Consider the following 19,830-nt stretch of genomic DNA (forward strand, 5'->3'; position numbering starts at 1 on the left):
AAAGCTTTATTACGCGCGTCTTACAGTTATGGTATGGATAAGTAAGATGTAATGACGACAACAGAAAAATGTAGAATTTCATTTGACACACAACCATATCACGTCTTTATTTCCAAACTTCACAAGACTCTGAAGTTCATGTTTATCTTAACGGCTGAATAATTTTGTCTTGGAACCAACATGGATGCTTTTAATGTAATGCAAAAGTTCTAACGCTTTTTGAGAAAAAATAATGGATCTTTTGGTAATAGTGGCTTGTTTGTTGGTGTGTTACGCTTTCACTGCTATACCGAATATGTTTGATAAAATTTGGTATTAGTTTTGTCAGGATTTATTTTTCCACGGTAACGGGAACAACGGAATTTTTTCTTTAATACTGGAGAGAGCTAGTACTTAATAATATGAAAGTGTACACAATATATGCAGGACAAAAATGGTCTCTAGGCTTTCTTTATATGCGTGAACTATTATTATTAACTTATTACCTTCTTATTTATTTTTATTTATCATAATACTTAAGAATTTAATGGGATTTAAGAAAAGTAAGCTATAATTTTGAATGTAAATTTAAATTTATTTTCTATTAAACAACCAACATTTCTTTTTATGAAAGTAATTTTCGCTGCTCTTTACTTTTCTATTAAATAAAACTTAGTATAAGTGACGAAGTAGTGTAAAATGAATTAATTGGGCGATTTAAGAAGCTGGGCTGGTCATAAGGTTAGTGTCGTATAACGTTTTTACAGTGCAAGGTATTGTCTTGTAGAGTCAAAAATTTACTAACAATGTAATTGTTAAGATTAAATTCTTTATACTGATTTTTTTACAGTCCCAATATCGTTGAGTATGTCTTGACGACTAAAGTGATTTTAACTTGATGATACACGTGAAAAAAGGACAAAATATGTACATTTAGGTTGCTCAGCGAAGTGTCACAATACATAATATTTTAAAGAGGCAACAATATGAAAAGCTTTACACAAATCAATATTTTACAAATATGTGTGCGCGTAATTAAGGCTTTAAAAATGCTGGTCATAGAAAAAGCAACTTAATAGTGAGTTTGTTTTATATAATAGTAATTTTTGTTTTATTGTTCTAAGTATATGTCATGAGTTGGTTTACTAAAACTAAAAACTTTAAAATTAAATTATTATACAGACTCTAAAAAACAAATTTAATAAAAATGCAGACTCTACCTATAAAAGCTATGAAAGAATAGCCTACAAAACAAATTGTGGGGGTGAAACTTATTCAAATTATTGTATAAACGGATGCATAGAAATGAACTTTGTACGCTTTATCTCTTTGAACCGAGTACAAAATATATACTCTGAGAAAATACTATGTTATTCAAATTTTTATTCATAGTTATGTAAAAGCACCACAATTCTTTAGAAATGGAAATTGTAACAAGAGGCGTTAGTTGCAACATTATTGGTCTTGGACATAAATTTTCTAGTAGTACTTATAAAACGGAGTTTATATTAGAGATCTTCAAAAAAGGAGGATATCGATTGCAAGCCGTTCTATTTTTAACAAATGTTATTCAAAATTATTTACTTTATAGAATTTCGTCAAGTGTTAATTGTGACTTTTACACAATATCACAATATCATTTGAGGATGGGTCAGAGACATCACCACCTGACAACTAGTTGTACGGACGTAGAATGAAGCCAACGTATCTTCGCACCTGGTGCCTCAGAGTATGGGCTATCCACGACATAATTCAAATCTAACGGGATGTCGGCGCTGACGAGCACCTATCGCAGGATATCACTGTGAGCACATGGCCGGATTTTCAGCCGGAGTCTTAGTGCGTATTTTCATCATAATAAGTTTAGTCGTAGTTTAGTGCCAGATACGAGTATATACATATTTCTTCCACCTCTTGTACTATAATATAAATAACTATTTATTAACATTTTTCTTTTTACTGTTATTTTTGATTTTCCATTGTTTATTTCAAACATAAACAGGTCAACATTTTGTAAAGTTGTAGGCGACTAAATACATATTTTTTAAATAGATAGGCTTAGAAACTGGGAATTCTTAATTTAGGCGATGGGCTAGCAACCTTTCACTATTTGAATCTCAATTTTATCATTAAGTCTAACAATAGTCCGAAACAAAACGCAAAAAATAATAGACCGTAGCAAAAAGCAATCTGTTACTTTTAAATAGACATACAATCATTAGCTAAAATTAATTTTTTATAGTTATTAAAGAATTTAATTTTATTACTTTGCTCTCTTTTGATGAAGAAAGGATAATATCATTCTAAGTTTCAAAGAATTAGGTTAAGTGAAAACGTTGAACACGTAGCAATCTAGCAGATATATGTATACGTCTATGGAATCATCTACAAAGCCCTGTGTATGTAGGCATTGTACACAAACACTGAGCAACCCAATGAGGTCGAGTGAAATAGACGCTTACATGACACGGGAAACTATAAATTGGAACCGAAATATACGACGAGTCCTATTGGGTTTTGTGGTTTACGATGCAAGAGCATCATTTGATTGATTTTTATTTAATATTTTGGAAGTGCTTAAATATTTAGCAAATTATCAAATATATTATTTATATTGACAGGTAGGTACATGATTAAAATATTGACTTTAACCCCAAATTGAACAGTACATAAATATGTTTAAAAACATATCATTACAGTATTAAAATTTAGGTAAGAGACAAGAATATATTTTCGCGTAGAGGGGAAGGAAGAAAAGATGAGTGCTAGAGTCGAGTGGTGTGTCGCTGCACAATAGTCTATTTCCGCCGTCAGTGAGCTGTCTTGTAGTTGACCTCAAAACAAAAACTTAAATTTTTATACATGCTATCTGAAAAAATTAATGGTACTAAATGATACGTTTTCAACATGCTGTACGTTTTAGATAAAATCTACATAGACTATATCAAAATTTAAATTTTCACCTCGAAGAATTTAGTTTATTGTGCATAGATCAAATGTCAAGAAGATAGGTACATATATATACATTTGGGATATACAAGTAATACAAACCCACTGCGTCCATATATGAAAAAAATTTCGTCTCCTAATTCCATAACCGCTACTCTCCATCCAACTAATTTGGCTTTAAAAACAACAAATATATTGTTACAAATTCTATTCCTAATTTCGAAGAAAATAAAGAGGAAAAGTGGAAAGTTCAAGAAATTTTGTCACAAAGGTATGCATATATTAGTAGTTTTGAAATAATTCGAGTTGCTATATGTGTAGTGTTATGCCAAACACATGTGCAGATTTACATGAAGGTTCGCGAGATTTGGGCACGAGCACACGAATACGCGTGTAACGGCGGGCGCGCCGTGCGTTTCACACAATCTGAAAGACTAAATGTGATTTGAGTCGGCTGGCGTCGCGTCTCCCGCGAGAGTACCCTCCGCCGGCTGGCCGCCACCGCCCTCCGCCAGCGCCTGCTTTCACCCCACCCCGATTTACGGCAATCCTGTTCCCGAACGCACCTCCCAGTTTCATGAAATGTATTTCAAATACAAAAATATTATGGTTGAATTCATTCATGTTTTCTTCAAAAAAATATATTCTTACATTCACGAAAAAAAAGCTTTACTTTTTTCTACAATCCTGGCTTAAATATCGCAATAGATGTTTGTCATTCATACGTTGGAACCGAGTGGAAGAACGAGTCTTTAGAGCACGGACTCGTATAAGTACAAGTCAAATAAATGCTCGAGTGTACTAAGAACTTGAGTCGCAGAGGTAACTCCAAATTGATTGTTTAGAGAGATATCATGGTGCTGCCTCAGGTGTTCCAGATTTTCAATTTTTATATGTCATGGGAAAACGTTCATCAGACTGAACCTTTTGTTAAGGCGTCATTATAATATTTTCTATATGTATATATATTATATATATACTAGCTGTTGCCCGCGACTTCGTCCGCGTAAATTTCAAGTTGAATCTTGATCATACAGTCAGATACAGACAGACAGACAAAAAATGTAAAAAAAATTCTCTATCCGTTTCAGTCTAAACAAACGAAAATTTTTTGCAGTTTGTTTTTTATGTAGTATTTTGATTATTCAGTTTTAATAAAATACTCAAACAACACAAAAAAATATCTTGTTTTTGTTGGACTCGAACTTGGACCGCCAACTTCACAGTCTCACGCGCCAACCACTGGACCATCAAGGCCGTTGCGTTGGTGTCGAAACTAAAGAAGACTACATACATACATGTGATCACGTCTATATCCCTTGCGAGGTAGACAGAGCCAACAGGCTTGAGAAGATTGAATGGCCAGGCCATGTTCAGCTTTTTGGCTTAATGATAGAATTAAGATTCAAATAATGATAGGTTGCTCGCCCAACGCCTAAAAAAGAATCCCAAGTTTGTAAGCCTATCCCTTAGTCGCCTTTTACGACATCCATGGGAAAAGAGATGGAGTGGTCCTATTCTTTTTTGTATAGGTGCCGGGAACCTCACGGTACTAAAGTAGACTAACAAACCAAAAATTTTTTTACGTGAGAATTACGCATGTTTTGTGCGGCAAACCCAGAATATTATCAAACTGATTTTCACCTATATTTATATGTTATAGCTATTATGCTGTCGTACAATGATAAATGACTTTGAATTTTAAATTCCGTAACTTATTTGCAGGCAAACTCATGCCTTCAGTTCATTCAAATGTCGATAACTTTTTTTTAGTGAACCGAATTTGATGAAACAAACTTTAAATGTTTTCTGAGTTAAAACAAAAGCAATTGGTAAAAGTTTTAAGTAAATCGGTTTAGTACTTTCGGAGATAATCGTGATCATACATACAGACAGACAGACAGACAAGAAATTAATGTTGGGGGAGAAAATTATATATATCGCAAGTAAAGGGCTAAAACATTTTATTTAGATGAAATACATGGTAACTAAGATAAGAGCATGAAGGTGCAATACCTATTCAACACACCCCCTCAACTCATGCTTGTTTAATAGCTATCTCTATAACGCACTTAAACCTAAAGCACCTGACAGCAACACATGAATTTGTCATGGTAAAGGTTTGGTGAGTATATCTGCCAACATCTTGCCGTTGACAAATGCTCTAACACAATATTTTTATTATCACGCAACACATCTCTTATAAAAAAATACCTAATATCAATGTGTTTACTTTTCGCGTGATAAACGCCATGATCTTCGGCTAGACAGATAGCGCTTAGATTATCCGCATGCATGTTTACCTTACTCCATTGATGTAATTCTAATTCTTTCAGCAAACTACTCAAGTACACAGCTTCTGTCATTGCTTCTGCTAAACTCACAAATTCAGCCTCACATGTAGATATTGCCACAATTCGCTGCTTTTGTGAAGTCCAAGAAATACTTGCACTTCCTACAATAAAGACATATCCGGTAAACGATCGTCTATCGACCTCACAGCTGCCCCAATCTGCATCAGAATACCCTTGTATACAAAGCCCAGTTGGCTTATATGTTAAACCATGATTCAACGTACCTTTTAAATATCGAAGGATCCGTTTTGCAGCTTTCCAATGACTTTCATTTGGATTCTCCGCAAATTGTGCAAGCTTTGCAGTTGCATTTGCAATATCGGGTCTTGTTGCCACACTCAGATACATAAGAGCTCCGATAAGTTCTCTATACGGAAATCTTTTTTCTTCCTTTATCTTTCCTTCACTTATCGTCAATTTTCCCATTTCCATCGGAGTTCCAATAGGATTACACTTCACCATGGAAAATCTATCAAAAAATTTCTGTATATATCTTTCTTGTGACAGATGATATGTTTTTTCATTTTCCTTTATATCTATTCCCAGACAATACGTAGCCGAGCCAAAATCTTTTAATTCAAACTTTTTGAAAAGTTCTTGCTTGAAATTATTGATGATTTCTCTATCCCTTGATGAAACCAAAATGTCATCAACGTAAACAACAACAAAAAGATCAGATTCATTACCGTCTGGCCTGTGATATAAACAAGGTTCACTTACGGCCGGTTTTAAACCGATCTCTTTAAGTTTAGTATCCAGCTTTATATTCCACTGTCTACCTGCTTGTTTAAGTCCATAGAGAGATTTCTTCAAAAGACAGGCATCACTCCCTGCTTTTATACTTTCAAGCATCTTTCTAGCTCGCTTATGTACTACAGTATTTTTATTTTCCAAACTTACCAACTTTTCTAAGTTTTCTTTCAATAGCACTGGGAAATTCATATAAATATCTTCTTCTAGATCTCCGTTCAAATACGCTGTATTTATATCAATCTGGTCAATGTCCATGTTCATTTCAACTGCTAGAGCAATTAACAATCTTAAGGTTGCAATTCTTGCTACTGGCGCGAATGTCCTAAAATAATCAAGGCCTTGTTGTTGACTATATCCTTTTGCGACAAGCCTAGCCTTTTTGACAGCCATACAGTTATCTGAAATATGATGAACAGTTAAAGCTACACATTCTGAATTTGCATATGTTTCAACATTACAGGTCTCCGAAGTCTTCTCTTTCTTTTTCTTACAGTCCGATGCCTTATGTCCAAATATATGACATTTGAAATATTTATACTTAAAACCCGTTTCATTTGCTATATTTTTCTTCTTATTGTGATGTTTATATTTAACATACATAGCCCCTTCTATGCTCTCAACTTCTTTATTATTTCTTGAGCTTTCTTCTTCAATTATCTTCACTTTCAATTGATCGGGCTTTGGCAACTCATCTCTAGATTCAATTGCACATCTAAAGTTCTCGTAACTTGCTGGTAAGCTATACAGCAACATTACTGCTAACAAGTCATCATGGATTTTTATGTCCATCTCCTCCAAACGATCAACTGCATCGAAGAATTTGTTCAAATGTTCGCTTACTTTCTCCTGTTCGCTCATTTTTTGTAACATAAGCTTTTTCATTAGTGTCGCCTTTTTAGCAGGACCTCGATATGCGAACAAATTTTCTAATCTTAGCCAAACCTCTCGTGATGTTGTCAAATTTTTTACATGACGACACACTCTCGGATCTAATGACAATATTAACTCGGACCTTGCTTTTCTATCTGCACTCGTCCAAGTTATCAACTTTGCCTCATCCGACGGCTTTTTCTTTTCTCCTGTGGCACACTCCCAGTAATCGCATTTAATTAATAAAGCCTCAACTTGTATCTTCCAAGAATCATAATTGTCCCCAGTTAATAATTCGATTCGTACATTTGATGATGTCATTTTGCGTAGGTACTTATCTTTTCGAAATATAACTTTATTTCAATTACTTATATTCTTGCTTATTCTGGGTCCATAACAATTGTTGGGGGAGAAAATTATAAATATCGCAAGTAAAGAGCTAAAACATTTTATTTAGATGATATACATGGTAACTAAGATAAACACCATTATGCAATACAATCCAAATCCAAACATGACAAAGAACATTGTCTATAAAAGCATGAAGGTGCAGATATTATATTATATTATTTTTATGTAAGTAACATTTACACGGTATGTTAGTTTTATATATTAATATACAACGCTACTAATAATAATAATAACTCCGCAGGGCAGCTTGTGGCGAGCTGTTGGGGAGTAGCGACGCCAAGGTCGGAGTGGAAACCGATGAGGGACAGGACCCCTACCTCTGGCTTGCCTTAACCGGCCGGTAAGAGTGGAGTCGCGAGAGCTATACGCTCGAAGGATGGAAGTGTAAAATGTCATAACGCCGGGGGTGCCTGACTGGATCATCACGATTTCACGCCCCGCAGTCTCACCTCTCGACATCCTTAGCCACCCACGCCGATGTTGCCCCTTTGTTGCCAATCATGGTGACTGATTTGAGGGGCCCATTTAGTGAGTGGCGAGTCACCACCTGCCACATAGTAGTCACGTATTCATGATTATGGCAGGTGTCCGAACTTCTCCAGCAATAGCCCAGTTTAGGTCCATCCAAACGTCAACTCCATAACCCATCATCCTTTTCCTTAATTTGTAATAGCTCCACCTCCTGCCGAGACCTGTTCATGGACATATCATCTATTGATATGCCCGGGAACGGGTTTTGGCAGGAGAACAACATAACATCAACTTCTCCAAAGGGCCTCTACGTGTTGGATTTATATCCCCACGCAAGCCTCTCAAAAATCCGGGGTGTATAGACCCGTGAAATCCAAGAGGAGAAACATAATAATAATAATAAGAGTTATATAGATACTATTACATAAACAAAGCTTATTCGAAATGGTTTTTGTTGGCTGCAATACTATTATTAGTCCAGATTCTTATAGCAGCACCCATTCTTCTTATGGGAAAATTCTCTCCACTGCCAATCGTTTGAATTGTTTTAGGGATTTAAATTGTTCTGACGTTTAGAGCAAGCCTTACTCTCTAAAACTGAAACGTAAATCGTAATCCAGTGGATTAAAATGAGGATAAGGTGACGGACAGTCTTCGACTCGGATGAAGTCCAGAACGTTCGATTCAAACCAAGACTGAATGGATCGAGCTCTATGACCCAGCGCCGAGTCTGGCTGAAAGGGCCATTCTTGGTTAGTGGTGCCATTAAGTGAGAGGCTTAACTACCTCCTTAAGAATGATATACTTGTGCCGGTGTTTTAATCCCTTTTTCACAACAATATGGCACCTTACCATCACTGAAGTCTGATAATGTTGTCGTTGTACTCTGCTGAATTATTGGGAAGCTTTTTTATAGTTTCCTGCATAAATACTGTCTTTTTCATGAACACCTCGCCTAAACTATAGAAGCCAAAAGTCAATCAATTAGGCCACCAGTTTTATGTTCATACGTAGTGCTAAGATAAGCAAGGATTTTTCAACACAGGTATGAAAAAGGTGTTTGAAGTTGAAAAAAAAAACCTTGATTAATAGACTTAAAATTTGGCATGATTTTGAGTGTCTCATGGTGTTTGGAATTTTTTTTTCTATGTATGGGCAAAAATGGGCCCAATAGAACGAAGTCAACTATCATTGCAAAACTGAAAGCAAAATAGCTGTGAACTTGCTATTTGGCCAGAGGCATGATTTTACCACATACTTTTTACACAAGAAAGGGTTTTTCAAAATCGAACTCTTCGTCCAGGTGGGCTGCGTATTGTTTGCAACCCTGCTTAATAATAATCCTAATAAATACAGACCAATGTCAAATTATTTCACACATTTCTGCAAATTTAGTACCTCTACTTTTGTAGAGGTACTTGGTTTTGCGACTAATTTAGCGCCCCCTACAAAAGGCAACTTTAGTACCACCTTAAAAGCAACGTATTAAGTGTCACCTACAAAAAGCAGCAACAAGTTTTTTTATTATATCTACAAAAGATATTATACCAGACTCTAGATAATAGTGGCAATGAAAAGCCTGTTTGCAAATATTGTTGTAGCTCAAAAATAAAGCGTTAAACATAAATTTTTTTTTCAATCGAAGGTTACCCAATGGGATTTTTTCAATAATGCGCTTCGCAGTTTAAGGTAGGTATGACGTGATTCTCATTTTGATATCTAATGAAAATCGTCAAAGCCGAATGGTTACCATCCGGCATTGAAAGATAACCGTTTCACCGGTTATGAGTGAAGCAATTTAAAAATAGCATTTTTTCCCTTCGCAAATTCTCGCGTCTCGGGATGCCAATTTATTTTTAAGAATCACTGCTTTAACATGTCTAAAATTGGATGAGAATGACAAGTAAGTTCCGAGGTTATAGTTAGATCTTTGGTCAACAATAAGTATTAAAATATGTATTTAAGTGGCCAGGTTTTGTAATAAAAAATTCGTCCATATCATTAAATACATATTTTTATATGGTACTCAAAGCTTTGTTAGAGTTTCCTGTTTTACCCCAGTTTTTCATTGCCAAGGAAAGTAGTAAGAGAGAGATTTATTCACTGCTACAATGTTGCTATGGTGCACTGGAACATCGCTTTTGCGGTTTAAGATATACATATAATAATCGTGGTACGAGTACGAAAAAAAAAATTTACTACGTAACAAAGCGTACTTACAATATTTCAATGGTCAATGTCTCAAATTAAGGTTTTTAGAATCTTGTATATTTTTTTGTACTTGCACGATAGTTCTAGAGATCTGACAACACCAATTTTAATTTTTATCTTTCATCATTTATTGGCTTGGTAAATTTATGAGTACGGGCTTTCTAACTAAGTTGTAATTCTACTTGGTCCCAAAAGGAAGTGTTTTCTCCAATATTCCCAGCTTCAGAACAAAGGCAATGGAAATCATGTTGTAAATATTTCTTTTAATTTCTTGAAATTGCTAAATTGCTCGATTTATATTTATTTTTGTCACACTTCGTTATGAAATTGACTGCTTTTTAAGATCTTCACCGGCAAGTATCTTAACAACTGCGTAATGTAACAACCATAATAAGAATTAAGTAGAACAAACAAGTCTTGTATGTGTGGCGACATCTCTACGCCACTCGCCACAAACATCAAATCAAAACAACTACTGTCAATCATCGCGAAGAAAATGACGCGCTCAACCAATAGCAGCGAAGTATCTAGAACGCGATTTCAGAGATTTCACGGATTGGAGCTATATATACAACCTCCGACACAACATCGTTGGAGCCGCGGTTCCCCAGGCATAACACCTAGCCTGGCGGAAGATCTTCCCTTTGGTGGCGGTCGAGCCGAATCATCGCTCCCGCTACATATGGTTCATAATGCGGATTATAACAGGCTGCAGTTATTGATCAAATCTTTTTTTTTGTTGTACTGGCACTGGCACACCCGATCAGTTGTACTGACTAACATATCCATGGATGCTCAGCAATTGCACAAACTGTTGCACAGCTTAAAAAAGTTGAGTCAATAAATAAACTTGTAAATGGAATCTCACAAATATGTAGCTATATTTATTTTCTTGTACTACCGTTATATCACAAGGAAAACTTATCAGGGAATGCACAACTACTCGTACTTGTGTATACCAGTTGGTTATGAGGAAAATAGCCTTGACAAGCTCTCAGGGTCAAAATCCTCTCACTTTTTAGTATCATCTTATATTTATTTCTTTACTTGGAATTCACCTAAATTGTTTGGTAAATAAATTAAGGAACAGTTGCAGCAAATAATACTGTATATATAATTTTGTTAAAGAAGTTAATTAAAACGAATGGAACAGATGCGAATCGCCGGCAGGCCGGCGTGGAGACCCCGAACAGACCGTACACCAAATCGAATTTGACTGCCCAGTATCTAACAAAATACCACGGCAAGGTTAGGATTTCATAAGATTGGCTAAGGATTCTATAGCGTGCCTAACAACTGCAAAGATCAGAAGTAGAGCTAGACGTAAATACAACACTTCAATAAAAATAATCTCTGCTGTAGATCGTAGATAGACGTTAGTGCATTTGACATGTTAATTGACAATTGTAGTACATAGCCTTTTAACAGTAAGTAAATAGGTACTTTTACAAAACCTTACATGCGCATTTGCAGTAGGCAAAATTTTCCTGTTCCTGAATCCGGTTTTAAATTTATTTGCAATGCAATAAAATTCCTTTGTTGTTTCTGACACGGTAGTTGATGGTTAAATAAAAAAAATAGACTTTTTTATTTTTTAGTTTTTGCGTGTATTATTATTACTTATAGTAATGACTTTAATTCGAATGAGTTCATCTTTCCATTCGCATTTTGATGTTCTTTCTAAATTTGGTTGGTGTCATAATTTGACATATTTTTCGGTATAAAAAAGATACGAATACGTATATTCATCGACAGTATGTTTGAGTACGTAGGACAACAAAATCAGTTTAGTCAAATGAAGAGTTATATAATCAAAATTATTTTTATTCTGCTATCGTGTTTTTCGGCTACACCCAACATCCACTTCCAATAAATAGGTACTTTCGGGTTTTTAGAAACTGAGAAAAAAGAATGTGCGGATATCGGCAAAACTCATAAAAACTTTTCTTATTGTGCTTTTCGTTAGTTAGTAGAGTGTTATAAAGTAAAAATCGATCTAATGTCCATTACCTACTTAGAAGGCTCAGTATATACTAAACTGGGTCGAGGTCGATAAGACAACCACACACATTTAATTCGAAAAAAAAGGTAACCTGTTGGAGCAGGGTCCGGGGAGTTCGGTGGATGTCTTAGACATTCCAATTGAAGCTCTAAAGGAGCTTTGGTAGTCGTCTGTTGTGCAGTGTGTGATTTTTGCAATTGCTGACAATAGACGTCTGCCGTAATCGTCTGCTGTAATGGTCACAATGGACACCAGCCCCTGTCCGCCAAACGCATACAAGTAACTTTTTTACGGTCAATTTTAAAGATTTCATTAAAAACCTTTCATTATTGTGCGGGTTAAGTAATGTAACGCAGCAGTCGACACGCATCTGCCGGTTTACTTCACTCAATTTGTGAGGTTCCCGCCTTTCAAGTTTCTTAATCTTCCCAATTTGCTTTAAGTGGATTAAAATAGTTTCATCACTAACAACGAAGCTTGAAACTAACTCGGACGTGGTTTCCAAAGGTTACGCTTCCACATTCCGCTTCCGCTTCGGTGCCGTGTGGTTCCCGGCACCAATACAAAAAAGAATAGGACCACTCCATCTCTTTCCCATGGATGTCGTAAAAGGCGACTAAGTTCTATTTGTTAACTAACTAAGTTTAATTTGTTTTTTATGGATTTCTTCCTTAAAAATGTTAGTAACATTTCAGTTAAATTGGGATCACACTAGTGCATAATGTTTGAAGGACTCTTATGAGTATTATCTTAAAGATTACTTCAATTTAATGGCCTTAAGTATTGAATTTTACATGTTTGATTTAAATATAATTCCATGTTACAATTGTAGCTTATTGTAAGGATCATACTCGCGTGCTAAAATGTGAGAGATTATTACATTACTATAAAGTACCTAGTGGTGTGTACTGTACTAATAAGTAGTATAACTATAACTGTTACAACTTTTTCAGTTTGATTGTTCTTCTTGATGTATTATGTGATTATTTGAATTTTCGTAGATCGTAATTTATTAAAGTGTGAATTGATTGAATTAATGACGTATTATAAAACAGAAGTTATAAAATCTTCAAACTTTGTAGTTTGCACCAGAATATAGTCACCGAAATACATTGCAAACATTGAATAAGCTGCTCAGATTCCTGAAGCTTTAATTACAAATCGTAGAACAATATAAGGCAGTTGGCTCAAAGTCTATTTCAAGTGAGCGATCACTAACGACCTTGCGAATGTAAGTTTAGAGAACCGTGGTTTCCAATGCGCATGCCACGACGTGGCCCGATACGGAATGCGTCAAGCGTATTCATGATACCCATGGCGCTCGCATATTTTGTAAATCTTTGCTTTATTGGTGAGTGGATGTAGACTTCCCTGTCTGTATTGAATCCTTATTTTGACGATGTAAAGGCATGAACCGTCGGCCCTTCTCTGTTATAGCACACCAATTATATTAAACGTATCCAGCACATCCTACTTTCTCGATTCCCTTAAAACGCATGATCTATGGACGTAATAAATGTTTATTGGGCAATTCATGACTGATTTAGGTTAAAACGATGTCAAATGACTATACATAATAGGTAGAGAAAATGCATAAATTACCTTTCTTCAAACCGTATGCTCGATCTGCTGATATCACTCCAAGCACTCATAGAGCGTCCTCGTCCCCTGTGGTAGGCAGCTGCAGTGGCAGCCGTTACTGTTGATCGCCGCTCTTGTTCCACTTCTGGGGGAAAGTTGACTTTAGTAGAGCCACGCGATGAAGGAATTTCAGCGGATTCTCCGCCGCCTGACAGCTCCATTTCGAAGGCAGTATATTCTGGACCGTCGTCAGGCTCGCCCTCGCTGCCGTCACTAGCCGCTGAGAGTGCCTCATAGCCGTAGCCAGGGCGGACGCCGCCGCCGCCTGCGACGGCAGCCACTGCAGCTACGCCATGCCCGCACTCTGATCCTGCAGACACTCTTGGAGAGGCTTCGATTCGACTCAATGACGCCGCTTTTACTGACTGCCCTCGTGCATTCAGTGGTGATCCTCTTGACGGGAAGTGATTTGAATAACGTAATTTTCCGTGGCGAAACGTGGTGAAAATTTATCAGTTCCGTTTGCAAATAAAATGATTGCGATGAAATCGCGAACACTTCTAATTCACGTCAGTCACGTAAAATGCACTTATAATTTTTACAACTGATTTAAGAATTAGTTCGCTTTGTGATATGGCTATGTGGTATATTGTTATTGACATCAACGTATCGTAATGTTTACATTTCGCAAATATTTTAAACTTTGCCGCGGTCGTTCAATACTCACAACAATAAACATTCACAACGTTATTGTTGCTTTTTCTCACTTAACTCTTCTGTTAATGATTTATCGCGATTGAACCTTTTCATCTATGACGAACACTATATTGGATCCGAAACAAATTAAAAGTTCATGTATCTAAAGACGTCCGAACGAAAACATAGCTTGATTGCTACAGCCCCTTTTCGACTTGTGACCTTTATACCGCCAAGAAAATTTCAGGTTTTGTTAATGGAGATAGCTAAACAATAGACACGTATAGATACTACGTTTCATACATAAGAAAACGTGAAGTGAGCAAAGTGTGGAACAGGATTAGGGTGAAGTGAGAGCAAGTAGCAGCTGGGCGGGGTGGATCGATGCGGACGACCACGCTCCCCTTGTAGTTCGAATTTCAACCACTACCGCACCGCAGCGCTATTGTTTCCTTACATCGTTAATATTTCATACAAATGTCAAACATTAGTATTCAGTCGTCAGTGGCTGTATAAAATATATACTTATATATAGACACTGATCTCTGTTCAAAATTTGTGGCAGGCCTCTCTGTTTTACAAATGTACATCGACACGGGTTAGAAAAAAGGTTTTTTAGGGATTTCATTGTTCCATGCAAAATCATATACAATAAGAATTCTAAAACATTTTTTCATTTTAAGCATATTTGATTATTTTAATGTTGTCATGTTTGTGGACATAACAATGAATAATATTCAATAATAGGTGGCGATGAAAAAAAATCTCGTCGTGATTATTTTTGGTAATAGAACTGCACTAAAGCTATATTTTTAACATTTTCATTAATAATTTGCAAACTAGTTAACGGTTTTTGATGATCATGGTAGGAATTTGATAATTGTACTGACGTTTCGGATTAAATTATTGCCTTCTCTTTACCTGCATACCAATCAATGTTAAATATTGAATCTAATATTAAATTACACATGGGGTGTTTTGTACAATTTTTGGTCTGTCAATAGTAAGAATGCAGTTGAAACTGCGTTAAAAGCAACTACATATTACAATTGACAATAAAAATCATCGCTCATTCGTCATTAAAACATATTATACAACATAGAATCAAACAGGTCTGTTTGAGTAAATACAAATGCCTTTACAGTTTCACGTGAATAGCTTCTACATTTAGTTGTCCATGTGACAATCAGTAAATGCTCAAATCTTAATCTTTTTATATCCGTTCAGTGGTTTTGGCCTGAAAAATGGATAAACAAACACATACTTTCACATTTATAATATTGGTATGGACAAATAGGTAAATCTGTGAGTGGTGTTAAAGATATCCTTTGAATTTAGTAGTACATGTAAAATTAGGAAGATTTTACATGTACCATTTTCCAGTTTGCATCGTGGTTTGTTTGCATTTTCCCTTGCGGGGTAGATAGAGCCAACAGTCTTGAAAAGACTGATAGGCTACGTTTAGCTGTTTGGATTTATGATGGAATTGAGATTCATATAGCATAATAAAAAGATAGTATACTGCATTCAAAAGCAGTTAATAGAGGTAGTCGAAGGAGAGCACGATCCTGGTTCGCTTCATTTGAAAACCTTTCATCTAACTTTAAGCGACTTTCATCTGACTCGCAACTTTTTGCAGGGTAACCTAACTGATGCTGGATTATGGTAAGGTATTCAGTTGCCTGGAGTGCAGATTTCTTCATGATGTTTTCCCTCATCGTAAGAGCATCGATTAGCACTCAGAGTTATGTTCATTGGGAACATACTCGTAACTATGAAGTCATTGGGTTGGTACACGGCAGAGGTAGGATTTGAACCTGTGCACCCACACACATTTCTACCGACCACCTTTACCGTTCGACCACCGACGCTCCAAAGGGAATATATTTCAATAAAGCTTAAATTTCACCAGCGTAAACAACAACATGGTAAGTAAATGCTCTCGTAGTTATTGTGTCCCACGTCCTCGCGCACTCGTCTGATCTGTTAACTTTTCTTTTCTTTATCTTATTCCGCGCTGTTTTAATTTCTATTAATTCTTGAGAGATTTGCTAAATTGTCTTTTTAAATCTAAAATAAAACCAACTATTTTCTAGCTGTATGAAATACTTCACTTTTCTCCGTGTCTGTCATTTCATCACTTCTTCATAAGTTTTGCTGCTTCTTTCAGCCTCTTCGCCCCTGCTTTCTTCAGATCATATCCAAATACGTTGTTAGAAGGTTGTGTACCATGTGGCAACACAGATTTCTACACACCCTTTATTTACTGCTTCCACCGAAATTTGGTTTGAAATAGTACCTCCATCCCAAACTACTATTGAGCACCTATTTTCCAGTTTTTGCTTTACTTTGAAACGTCATGGCATGGCAATGGTAGTAACTCTTAGTAACAATATTAAGCGGGGCTTAGAATTCCGCGTTAGCGATTTTTGTGCTTGTTCAACATCTTCATTGTTATTGCCAAACTTCCTGAGCAAAGAATTTTGTTGAACACAACATCTTAGAAGTTACGAAGTAGATTTAAATATAACTTGGTAACGAAGGAGACTAGTCAATTGCAAGCATAGCAAAGAAATATACTTACAAATAATGGAAAAACATACATTGTTTACAGTATTTTTAATATTTATTCCAGCAGCCAAGGTATGCTTCTGTCATATTATTTTTCATTGTTTTTGACTTGTGTTTTGTGTGTAGGTTTATAGATGTAAGAAAAATATGTAAATCAAAAGATAATGTAGGGACTAAACTAAAAAAAACCTTTAACCCTTTGTATCATGAATATTAAATTTATTTACAAAATCCTGTTAATTGTATGAACCAGTTAATATGGACCAAATTAACAGTTCAGCGTTGCTTGTGGAAATTAATTAATAACTTAAGAAACATGGTACATGGCGGAGTTTGTTCGCCGTTCACTGTCCCATGAGCTTAGGTACTTTCTTTTGCTTTTCATTAATTCCCAATGCTGAATTGTTTATTTTGTGTTATTGTTAGCACTGGTAATTCTAAATAAATAAATATTCACGCTACCTTTAAATTCAATTTATAAATTGTTATTTCCTATGCCTTTATATTTGCGCCTTTTGAGGCTTTTCCAGCTTTTGGCTTTTCAATCCAGGTTAGTAGCCATATGCTTCACTCAAGTAGCAGGGCTTATTGCTATTATGGCGAAACATTCTCTCCTGTTGCCCAATGGTCATCAGTTCGTCTTTTGATCGCTTTTGCTGCACTTCATGGACTGAAAGTTGACCATTTAGATGTGGAAACAGCTTACATTATCTAATAGTGATCTTGAAGAAGAAATTGGAGCACTTGGCGGCTTTTCCACTTATCCTAAGGAAAAAGTGTGTCTTCTCAAGAAAGCCATTTACGGTTTTAAGCAGGCTCCACGACTATGGAATATTTAAGTCTGTGAAGCAATGCATAAAATGTTGCTTGCACAGACAGCAAATTAACATTGCCTTTACTAAGCGTAATGGTAATGATCTCCTTTTGATAGCTATAGTTTTTGATGATTTTTTCTTAAAAATTGTTTTAAAATCAAATGAAAAACAATTTATTATTAAATATTTTAGTAATGGAAAACATGTTTTGTTATACAATCCAGAGTAATCCTGTACACTTCGTTTTCAAGATATGCATACGTTTTTGATTAAGGTGATCAAGACACTATGCCAAAGTATATCAGATTCATTGGTTGGTGCATAAAAACATGCAAATTTTTTGTATCGAGTCTATACATGCCTTTATGATACGACCCTGTTGCATTGACATTTCCTGTTAAAATAATAGTTTGCAAATAATTCTGGACGGCACCTCTCAGAATTATTTGCAAATCAAATATAGAAACCCTTTTTAACCATATTGCTAACGGATAGCAAATTTGTGGCTAGACCAGGTATTTACAGAACATCGGTAATGTTACGCAATCGGAAACTTAGCAGCTTACCTTTGCCATGACTTAATAGCTGCTCCTTATTTGCAACTGTAATTAATGAAATGTGGCGACGCATATTCACAAACCAATCTTTTCTGTTGGACATATGGGAGGACGCCCCAGAATCAATGTACCAATCTTGTGAACCCATGGGAAGATCATTAGTGAAACAAGATGAAAGTGTACATTTCGAAGTGTAATTTGAACAATTTTGTGAAATAACATTTTAATTGTATGTTGCCGAATTGTTCTTTTTGTTTTTATTTTTACACTCCGAAACCAAATGCCTTAACTTCTTGCAGAACTTCTTTTTCCTGTTTTTGCTGTAAAGCGTTGCGTCCATAATGCTTGTAGGTACTGCTGTTGAAGAAGTACGTATGTCCTCCTTTTAGTGTGCTGCTACTAGATTTTTCGTTAAGAATTCATCGTCTATGCCTGCTCCTTTTGCTACCAGTTCTTGTTGAATAGCAAGAATAGAGTTAACATATTCTTGCATACCTCCTGGCTTGTTAAACTCATTAGACAACAGTTTTTTTCCATAAGGGTAAGTCTTTTTGTAAGATCACTATCTGCATATGCTTTTTTCAAACCGTTAAATATTAGTTTTCGCAGATTTTATTATAGGATACACCGATTCGTCACATGTAAGACAAATCTTTGCTTTTGCCTTCGCATCTTTGCGTCAGAAGTATCAACTTCATTCTAATTTGAATGCCCAGTTAGGGAAATTACTCCCCGTCAACTTCTTTGACCCGTTTTTGACGAACATGGTGCAGTCGTATAGAATAGAATAGAATAGAATAGAATAGATTTATTTTCAAAATTGGATACAAGGTACCACTTATTGACGTCACATAACTTAAATCTAATTATAACTACTACCGCTTCCAAAGCGCATGTGTAGAAGAAGCGGCGGAACAAACTACACTGCAGCATTTTCATAGGACGTCAATTTACAAATATAGATCTCTTAAATCTAAATCGTGGACGAATGCACATTGTCTACATTAAAAAACATGTATGAATGTAGAACTGATTATGTCAATATGAATATTTCGTCAAATAAAATAAATATAAAATAAAATATGTACATACTGTACAAATTATGTCAAGATCATGTCAAAAATACACAAGCATTTAAGAGGCCATTATGTCCAGCTCGGGCCACACATGTTTATCATTAATATAATCATCCGTGCTGTAATAGGCTTTCCTACAAAGCTCAACTTTAATATACTGTTTGAATTTTCTGTCATTCATTTCAAGAACACTTTTTGGTAATTTATTATAAAATCTTATACAATTAATCAGAAATGATTTCCCTACCTTAGCCAGCCGATGTGCTGGGATCGACAACTTGTAATTGTTCCGCAGTGATCTACTAGTACATTCACCTACTTTTTTGAAAGAGTCTAAGTTTTTCCTAACATGCATGATGTTATCGAATATGTATTGGGAGGGCAAAGTTAAAATATTTAGCTTTTTGAAAAAATCTCTAAGGGAATCTCTTTGTTTAAGACCGTAGATATATCGAATTGCCCTTTTTTGTAAAATGAAAATAGTTTGTATGTCTGCTGCTGATCCCCAAAGCAGTAGACCATATGACATTAAAC

General features: G+C 35.6%; 2 protein-coding genes across 2 annotated transcripts in view; one reads left to right on the forward strand and one right to left on the reverse strand.

The window, feature by feature from the left end:
* LOC106133757 (potassium channel subfamily T member 2) overlaps nt 1-13,802 on the reverse strand; it is a 70,643-nt gene extending 56,841 nt beyond the window's left edge. Inside the window, exon 1 of the mRNA XM_060953622.1 lies at nt 13,603-13,802. Within this exon, the coding sequence (XP_060809605.1) occupies nt 13,603-13,802 (200 nt within the window). The remainder of the gene's footprint in view (nt 1-13,602) is intronic.
* LOC106133758 (uncharacterized) overlaps nt 1-19,830 on the forward strand; it is a 49,884-nt gene that overhangs the window by 25,493 nt on the left and 4,561 nt on the right. The gene's annotated exons all lie outside the window — the stretch shown is intronic.

This window comes from Amyelois transitella, chromosome Z (assembly GCF_032362555.1).
Source record: "Amyelois transitella isolate CPQ chromosome Z, ilAmyTran1.1, whole genome shotgun sequence".
Classification (NCBI taxonomy): domain Eukaryota; kingdom Metazoa; phylum Arthropoda; class Insecta; order Lepidoptera; family Pyralidae; genus Amyelois; species Amyelois transitella.